The sequence below is a fragment of the Physella acuta genome, unplaced genomic scaffold, assembly GCF_028476545.2.
Source record: "Physella acuta isolate Inbredline_101_S28 unplaced genomic scaffold, ASM2847654v3 ptg000374l, whole genome shotgun sequence".
NCBI classification, from domain to species: domain Eukaryota; kingdom Metazoa; phylum Mollusca; class Gastropoda; family Physidae; genus Physella; species Physella acuta.
The window spans coordinates 277,492-287,567 of record NW_026731893.1 but is presented as its reverse complement, the minus strand read 5'-3'; the positions used below and the strand labels follow the sequence as shown (position 1 = coordinate 287,567).

Below are 10,076 nucleotides of genomic sequence, written 5' to 3'. Positions count from 1 at the left end.
AAATGTTATTATTTATCTTCAGACCTAGCACGCCTGAATTCTCATTTCCTCTGTTGTTTCCAACTTTTTGGTAAACAGATTGGTAAACAATTTTTTGAAAACCAAATGCAAGTTTGCTAGATCTAGATCTAGATCCATATAAACAATGTCGGATAAGCCTAGATCTACTTAGATCTAGATTACATCTAGACTCTATATCACTTTTTTTAATTATTCGAATTCAAGATTCAGTAGAAAAAGACTGAAACCTGCATCTAACGAGTCACGTGTAAGAAGAGCGAGTGGCTGTGTACTGTGTTAGTAGACTCGTACTCGTACACTATCGAAAGTAGATTACAGGCCTAGACTACATCTAGAATTTAAAATGGCAGAAGACTTTCCCCGTGGTAAATCAAATTCTAGCAAACAACATGAAAAATCTCTACATAGTAAATCAATTTCTAGACAGGAGAATGTTGTCCACCAAACAAAATTTGCTTCAAAACCCAAGAAAAGAAAACTTCATGACCTTTCAAATCAGAAATCTGCCAAAAGAATCAAGTTGAATCCTAAGGATAGCATGGTTGAAATACCACTTCAGCAAGATCTAAGAGAGGGAGTTTGTGTGCTGGCATGTGTTCGACAGGTGCATGAATACTCATTATCACTGTCATTGCCTGGCAATGGTGTTGCAACATTACCTATTACAGACATATCTGCTGCTTACTCAAAACAGTTGCAGATTCTTACGAATTCTGATGACAGTGCTGTTACCGAGGAGGTTAAATCACTAGCAGAATTGTTTAAGCCTGGACTTTTGTTGCCTGTCACTATTCTAGAAGTTGGTAAAGAAAATCAGAAAAAACAAATTAAGGTCTCTTGTGATCCTTCAAAAGTCAACAGCGAGCTGTCGCTTAAGACAATAAGTAAAGGACAACTTGTATTTGGGAACATAGCAAGTGTTGAAGATCATGGATATATGGTAGATCTTGGTGTGAAAGGAATTCAGGCTTTTTTAGCTAAAAAAGATGCAGATGCATTTGTTACCCTGTATTGCAATGGATCACCATTAAGTGTTGGCTGCTGTGTGTGGAGTGTAATTCAAATGAATGATGGTGCTCATTTAAAAGCTGGAGAAGAAAGAGTAGTCAATGTCACTATTGATCCAAAAATAATTCAAAACACAAAGTGTGATGAAACAACTAATCTGAATTCCTTAAGACCAGGAATGAGCATCAAGGGAATAATTCAACAGGTACTGACAAGTGGTCTTCAAGTAACTGTCAGGACATACACAGGTACAGTGCACAGCTCTCAACTGCCTAAAACAACTTCTCATTATATGGTTGGGAAAGAGATTGATCTAAGGATTTTGTATATCAACCATAACACCAAGGTGATACATTTCACTGCACTCCCAAAACTACTAAAATTTGATGGTGGCCCAATAAACTTTTTTAATGACCTCAAAATTGGCAGTATTGTTAAAGCAACAGTAACATTTACTCACAGCAAGAGAGGTGTTTTTTTCAAGCTACCAGGAAGTATCAGTGGTTTTGCTTCACTAAGTCACTTGAATGATAAGAAAGAAGAGAATGTAAATCTTACGCAGTTTCAAAAAGGTGCATCATTTCAATGTCGAGTGTTGGGATTTAGTTTTATGGATGCGTTGGCATTAGTGTCACTAAAAAAGGACATTCTTGAACAAAAATTCATGACAATAGATGATGTAAAAGTTGGTGATATTGTAGAGACTGTTGTGAAACAAGTGAATTCTAATGGACTTCTGGTAAAGCTATCTAGAGGCATATTTTCATTTATTCCTTGTCTTCATTTAGCTGATGTACCCATTAAGCATCCTGACAAAAAGTTTGAAAGTGGCATGAAGTTAAAATGCAGAGTCTTAAGAATAGACAAAGAGAAATCGAAAGTATTTTTGACCCACAAAAAGTCTTTATTGAAGTCTAAGCTTTCGATTTTATCTGAATACACACAGCTTCAACCTAAAATGGAGTTGGAAGGCTTTATTGTGTCTGTGAAGGAAAAAGTTGTCATTGTGTCTTTTTACAATAATGTAAAGGGTTATGTAACTCGTAATTACATGAGCACTGAGAAAGTAATTGATCCATCTTCATTGTTTTACAAGGGTCAAGTGATTCGTTGTCATGTTGTGCACTACAATGTTGAAGAAAAAAAACTGAAACTGTCATTTAATTTTGGTCAGAATTCCACAATTAAAGATAAAGGTTTGACTGAAGCAGCATCTGATTTCAAAATTGGCATGTTCTCCGAGGCTAAGGTAATGCACATAGAAAACGCTGGTGTACAAGTTATGCTACTGCCCAGCAAGCACATTGCACACCTCCCATTTTTTCATATGTCAGACTTCAGCGATGTGCAAGAGCTGAGAAAACACTCACTCACTCTTGGCCAAAAGATTGAAAAAGTCGCCATTTTCAGTAATGATCAGAAAACCATTGTTACAGTGAAGGAATCTTTAATGAATGCGGCAGAAAAAAATCAGCTTGTAGAAAATTTTGATGACTTGAAGACTGGCATGCTCTTACCTGGTGTGATAAAAAATCATCAAGACTATGGAATGTTTTTAGAATTAGCTAACGGACATATTGGCTTAATTCCAGCAAAGACATTAACTTACCTTCAGCCAGTCAACTTGAATGAATTGTTTATTCCCGGTCAAACAGTTATTTGTAGACTTTCCAAAATTGATTTTGAGAAAAAGCGATTTTTAGGTAGCATCCACATAAACGAATGTTTTGAAGGGAATAGTGATGAATCATTGGAACTACTCAAAAGTTATCTTTCAGCTAGAGAATGTGCACTAACGCTACTGTATGCTGAACACAAGGAATTATCAGTGTATAAAAATCTGAAGGTGGGTGAAATAGTAGAAGTGACTGTTTCCTCAGTCCTGAAGAAAGGGATTCTATGTGATCTAAAGTCTGGTGCTAAAGCTTTAGTTACTAAGTATCATTTTGGAGAAATTCAACCCAAGGTGGGCTGCACATACAAAGCAGCAGTACTGTTTGTTGATCCACTTACTCCATGCGTTGAGTTATCTCTGCAACCAAAGGTCGTCAAAAGTGTAGCAAATAGAAAGGAAAATATCAAAACTCAGCTGAAAAAGGGACAGATTTTAAAGGCTGAGATCCTCTTAATAAAGTCAGAGTTTTTGCTTATGGGATTACGTGGTCATGGCGCAGGAAAATTTGTTTACGTTCCTGTAAAGCAGCACATGAATGATGTCGAAGTCAACAAATCTCTTAAAATTGGTAATTATTCTGACGTGGTTCTTAAAGACACTTTTGGTGAAAATCAGCTGGCGGTTTTCAAAGTTAAGGATATGCCAAAGCAAGAGAGCATGAAAAAAGGTTCCCAAAGTCATGATTTAAAACCAGGGATGCTGATTGAAGCTAAAATTAAAGCCATACACTCCTTTCAAATTAACATCATATCAAATAGACTTCAGGGACGTATTCACATCACTGAAGTGGCTGATGAACTAAAAGAGGGAGAAAACCCATTGTTACGATTTCATCCTGAACAGACACTCAATGTGAAAATAATTGGACTGAGAGATCTTAAATCCCACAGTTATCTGCCCATCACAGACCCAAAGCCAAATAAAACACTACTTGAATGTAGTCTGAAAGAGAGCAGAATCCTGAATGAAATGGACACTGATTTAATTTCTAAGCTGGATGTGAAAGAAGGGGACAAAGTTTTTGTGTTTGTTATCAAAGTGTCCAAGAACAAAGTCTGGGCACAGTTGAGTTTAACTCAACAAGGTTACATTGATTTTTTTCATTTGTCTGATGATACCAACGTTATCAACAATGCCAGCGGTCACTTTTTACCTGGGCAAGGATACACCGCAACAGTAATTGAAATACAAGATGAAAAGATAGCACTTTCACTAATCGGAAAAAAGAGAACTGTTGTGCAAGGAGAGAAAGTAATCGCTCAAATCACAAAGCTCAAGCCTGGCTCTTGTCTCTGTGTTAAATTAGCATCAGGCAGACTAGGTGTAGTGTACCAAAAACCAACCATTCTTCATTATGTGGGGCAGTATATTACATGTGTGGTTAAAAATTTGGAAGATGGTTCAGACAGGTGTGTCCTGTCTTTAGTAGACCAAAGCAACGCGCCAGTTAAAAAAGTAAGGAAAAGAAAACGAGAAGTTTCAGAATCTGAAGAGAAAAACATTTTTCTGCAGAAAGAGCCACTTAAAAAGAAAATTGTACCCAAGAATTCTGAAACGGTTAAAGAGACAATTCAGTCTGAAGAGAATACTGCAAACAGGCTTAATATTAATGGATTTTCATGGGAAGGAGAATTAGCCGGAGTTGAAGATAGTAAAGAAATTGAAAATGATAATGATTCTATTCAAGTTGATAATTCCAAAGCAAACAAAAGAAAGAAGCATAATGAAGAAAAGCTAATCCAAGAGTTTGAACAAAGTCAGTTGGATAGAACAGCAACACCACAAAGTGCTAATGATTTTGAAAAACTTGTTCTTCAGTCGCCCAACAGCTCACTTATCTGGCTACGATTTATGGCTTTTCACATCGAACTTGGTGAAATTGACAAAGCTAGGACAGTAGCAGAAAAGGCTTTAAATACAATTACATTCAGGGAAGAGCAAGAAAAAATGAATGTTTGGCTGGCGTATTTGAACATGGAAACAATGTATGGAGATATTAGTGATGTGAAAAAGCTTCTGGAACGTGCTGCTATTTATAATAACCCGGTAGACATTTATTTAAAGATGGCTGACATTTACATCTCTCATAATAAGATGCAGGAAGCCGATGAGCTTTATCAGATGCTCTGTCACAAGTTTAAACACAACAAAGCGATATGGAAATCGTATGGCCAGTTTCTGTATAAAACAGGAAAATTGCAGCTTGCAAGAAACTTGCTGAAACGTGCAACCTGTGTCTTAGATAAAAAGGATCATATTGAAGTTATCACGAAATTCGCCAACTGTGAATTTTCTGATGGAGATTCTGAGTGTGGGCGTACGATGTTTGAAAACTTGATAGCCAGCTACCCTAACAGGACTGACTTGTGGTCAGTGTATGTCGATATGGTGTCAAAAGTTGGAGACATCAGCGGAGCTAGGCAAATAATGGAGCGTGCCGTTAAACAAAAACTCAACACTAAGAGATTACGTTTCTTAATTCAAAAGTTTATCAGGTTTGAGGAGACCCATGGTTCTGACGAGCAGGTCAAGCAAGTCAAAGAATTAGCCTTGACCTTACTGGAGACTTAAAATGTGATGAAGCCAAAATTCTGTTTAAAAATTAAGTTTTAGCAAACTCACCTTGGATTAGCAAAACTGACATTTTTTTTTTGTAGCAATTAAAATTCAGTGCTTGTAACTAAAAGAAATCACTATGGTGGAGGTCTATTAAACATGTGTAACTAAATATGACCTCAAGCAAAATATATTGTGACCTATGTAAAAGCTTACTTATGTGGATAAATGATTGATTTTGTTTTCTTATTATTATTAAAGACAAACACTGTAGTACCAAAAGTAAATAAAAATGATAAAAAATGTATAATGCAATTTACTTTTTATTCGCTATATAGCACTGAGTAATCCCTCTGGTACACAAGATATCAAACACAATAACATCAATAAACCATGTAGGGGGAAAAAATCATTGTGACTCATTTTCTACTTGTAATTCTAAATTATTTTATGACTTTAAGAACATCTTCACTGTGAAGACTATCATAAAAAAATAAAATTTCCATCATGTGTACAATAATACCAAGGCTTATGCTTAATATTTAATGAGGTTCAATTCATGCAAATTAGTAAAAAGCATAATAAATATTTAGAATATTGTAATAGAAATTGTTTAGAACTGAATTGTCATTAAACATATAAATATAAAACATTAAAAAATAAATGACAGCACACACTTAGTGTTCTGATTTTTGTATGACCTATATATAAGGATAAACTTTCTTTAAAATTATGGCAAATGTTGAATGGGTCTTATTGGTGACACTTGGGGTGGAGAATTAAATTAATTAAAAGATGGCTACGATAGGTGATCCAATTGTTATTTAATTTATTATCAATAAAGTAATGAATAATAATAGTTTTGTTTAGATGAAAATGTTTGTCAACCTTTATTAATTCAGAAGCTTTTATCAATTTATTTAATAATCATAATTTGTTAATAAAAATTCACCAATAAATTTTTAAAATTTTTTTTGCAAAAATGCACTGTTTCATTTAAGATACTAGAAATCTAAGTCCTCATGATAAAATATAAATTTATGAGACAAAATGTTTCAATATACAAAATAATAAGTGATATTGTTTGAACAGTTTAAATGGATGATAATTTTAAAATCACATGATACTTGATAGTTATGAAGCTGTAAGTTATGGCAAAGTGAAAAAAAACAGCCACTTTTGTACTGTAAACACAGAAAAAAATATTACACACCAAAACACAATGTTTTATGTTTTTAAAAATGTAATGTGTTGATTTTGTGGGAGAACAGCATTTCCCAAAAATGAAGAGCTTTATAATGATTAAGTTAGAAAAATTAAATTTAAAGCATATTCTAGTCAGATAGTTAGCTTTGATATCTAATGTTAGATCTATACTAAAGTATGGTCCAGTATAATGAGAACATTTTGAAGAACTATACATTAGAAATGAAGTCTTTAACTGTTTTACCTAAACATTTATAGTACTTAGTACAGAAGCTTGTTGGTCTAAACTGAAAATTTTTTTAATTCTTTATTTTCAGTCCATAAAGCCTTTTAAAAACTAAATTTACATTTAGAGATGTTCTAAACCAGTTATTTACTTTATTGACAAATTAACTTGTAAGTCTAGTACTAACTTAGTAACTAGTCAAAAAGGTTTTCATTACATTTTTTTTAAAACATTAGAACAGAAAGCACACAAAGATGAGTTTAAATTATATTAATAACTACAAAACAAAAACCTTTTTGTTTCCTATGATTTAAAAGTCATTTTCTATATAGAAAACCTTGATATTCAAAAACCCAAATTGATAAAATATTGTAGTCTGCGTAATTTCAATTTATGATTTTTTCCCACAATAACATGCAACTGAATGATGCAAAAATCCAAATAGCAAGTCAATTGAGTAAATAGGGATCATCCTATTAAGGACAATTATACAATCAACCAGTATTTTATGTTGATACATAAAATAAATGGACTGGTTAAGCAACTAAAAACAAATTTAGCTGAAGAAAGTAAAATACTTTTTTAAAATATCCAATTTGTAAAAGAGTTCACAATCTAACTAAGAAAACAACAGTTGGCGCTAATCACTGTGGATTTAATTATCATATATTATTTTTTAATCTTATACCAGTTAACAATAGAAAATTGTGTCTGCCATTTACTTTAACTCAATACATCCTGGGAAACTTCTACATTTGGATTTCTAACTTAGCCTTTAAATCTAACATTTCAACAATTTTATTCCTTTTTTACAAGCTTTTATTTAACTCACTTCCTCTGTCTGTCGTCAGTCTAGCTAGATCGAAACGCCGGAGTGAAAATTCGGACACTTCTACTTTACCGATACGATTCACAGTTGGCACGTGGGTTAAGACATGAAGACAATGCAATCTGAAATTAAATTTGACTTAATTGGATGCCTACTTAATTTGTTATGAATTAATTAAAATTTGGACCGAATTTAGTAGGCATGTCTATCCAACCACACCACACGCGTCATCACGTTCAATAGCTGCGCCATCACGCTCAGTAGGCGCGCAATGGTTTTTAGTCATGTAACTCTATTGTAAATAAAACATGTAAAGTACTGAAAAAAAAATTCATAAAAACGTTTTAATAACAAGCTTTTATGTAATAATTCACTAAAAAGTAGAAAATAAATTATAGACTACTATTTAAATAACTATAAAGAAAAGCGTGGTTCTCTTCCTAAACATTTTCATGTTTACCGAAAATTGTTTTAAAAAAAATTGGCAAGCTGGCCAAAATTATATAAACACGTAAGCTTGATTTGCGCAATGGTTTCTCGCGTTATGTTTATTTTTGTGATTTTTTTGTATTTATATTATTAGTTTTGAATACATTCATTTTTATAGCTCTAGGATTCTTTAGTATGCCTTATTTAGATAATAGTTAATAGAATAAATTGCTTTTTAATTTACATAGTACAAAACTATTTAAATGAGCTTCATGGGCACCCGTGTTTTAATGAAGGGCAGTAAGTCATGGAAGTAGTCTGAACGTTGCCTATCTTTCATACTACAGCTCATGTAGATTTTATAATATTTTTCTACGCAAAAGAGTGTATTAGTTACTATAGAACAATCACTGTTTGTTTTTTACAAAACCACTATCAAGGTGCACGACACGAAAAACATTATTTATGAAAAGAAAATTCATTGTTTTTTTTGTCGGAATTGCCCCCCCCCCCCCCCCCCGCATTGCGGGGTCTGGCGGCACTGTAGTTCCTCCCCTGGAGAGATCACTCCCAGTATATTAAAGATAAGCGCTGCTTGTATTTACTCATCTTTGTTTGAAACACAATAGTTAAAAAAATTCATAAAAAACGTTTTAATAACAAGCTTTTATGTAACGATGCACTAAAAAGTAGAAAATAAATTATAGACTACTATTTAAATAACTATAAAGAAAAGCGTGGGTCACTTTAGTATCTATTGGATACCTTTACTAATGTTAAGGAAGACACCCACGCTTTTCTTTATAGTTATTTAAATAGTAGTCTATAATTTATTTTCTACTTTTTAGTGCATCGTTACATAAAAGCTTGTTATTAAAACGTGTTTTATGAATTTTTTTTTTCAGTACTTTACATGTTTTATCTACAATAGAGTTACATGACTAAAAACCATTGCGCGCCTACTGAATATCACGTTCAGTAGGCGCGCAATGGTTTTTGAACGCAGCCATTACGTGGTCGTGATGGCGCAGCTATTGATGACGCGTGTGGTGTGGTTGGCTAGATATGCCTACTAATTCGGTCCAAATTTTAATTAATTCATAAAAAATCAATTAGGCATCCAATTAAGTCAAATTTAGTTTCAGATTGCATTGTCTTCATGTCTTGACCCACGTGCCAAATGTGAATCGTATCGGTCAAGTAGAACTGTCCGAATTTTCACTCCTGCGTTTCCGTCTAGACTGACGACTGACGACAGACAGAATGACGAGGAAGTGAGTTAAATAAAAGCTTGTAAAAATCATTAGAGTTAGAGGATATTATTTATTCGCTTTACCCTAAAAAAATTTGTAAAATGTCGAATCTGTGATCGAATGTTTGTGAACTTTTATTAACTTACTCGAACAAAGCGCGAGTGATTTTCGGTGATGTATTTCCGCGACGTCCGTGCAAATTACATAAACAATAGCTGCTGTGCCCATCACTTCTTGTCAAGGTCTTCAACGGCCTTGTCAAGATAGTGGATTATGTATCGATTACTGTCCTCGAGTCCGGTAGACATTGACCAGCATATCGTCCGGTTGCGTGACCCATGTTTATCAGTCTCCGATCCGTTTTTTTTGCAAACAATTATCGATTCTCCGTCAGCTTAGGTAGTACTGTTTACTTGAGCTCTATCGCGTTAGGTGTCCCTGTGTAGCCAACGTGACTTGCAGCCTTGTTCACTCATTGCCCAATTTGGCGTGCAGATCTGTTCTTATTAATGCTTTCAGCTGATCGTGCGAGCTTGTTTACATGATATTTTTATCGGCGTTGCAACTTGGCTGGTTTAGATACTTGTTGTATGTATACAATCGTACTTGCACTCTTGAATTATCGGGTGTCTGAGTTGCATCCCGTACTATCGACAGTCGTGTAGCCTTGCTGGTAACTTTTTGTTATTGGCCGCTCCTTCATAGCGTGAGCGCTCTATAGTACCAGTGGTAGAAATATTTTGGCGCCAACAAGGCGTTTATGCTTGTTAATTAAAACTAGGATGTATGGGTGGTATTTTGGACCCTTCTTCTGCTTTCAAATTAACTGCCAATGCACCAGTGCTGTTTTTGGTAAGTTATGTGTTTGAAGAG

General features: G+C 34.2%; 1 protein-coding gene across 1 annotated transcript; it reads left to right on the top strand.

The window, feature by feature from the left end:
- The first annotated feature begins 27 nt into the window (after nt 1–27).
- On the top strand, nt 28–5,936 carry LOC131941826 (protein RRP5 homolog). Its single transcript, XM_059301375.1, has one exon. The coding sequence runs from the start codon at nt 365–367 to the stop codon at nt 5,273–5,275; it is 4,911 nt and encodes a 1,636-aa protein (XP_059157358.1). The 5' UTR covers nt 28–364; the 3' UTR covers nt 5,276–5,936.
- The last annotated feature ends 4,140 nt before the right edge of the window (nt 5,937–10,076 follow it).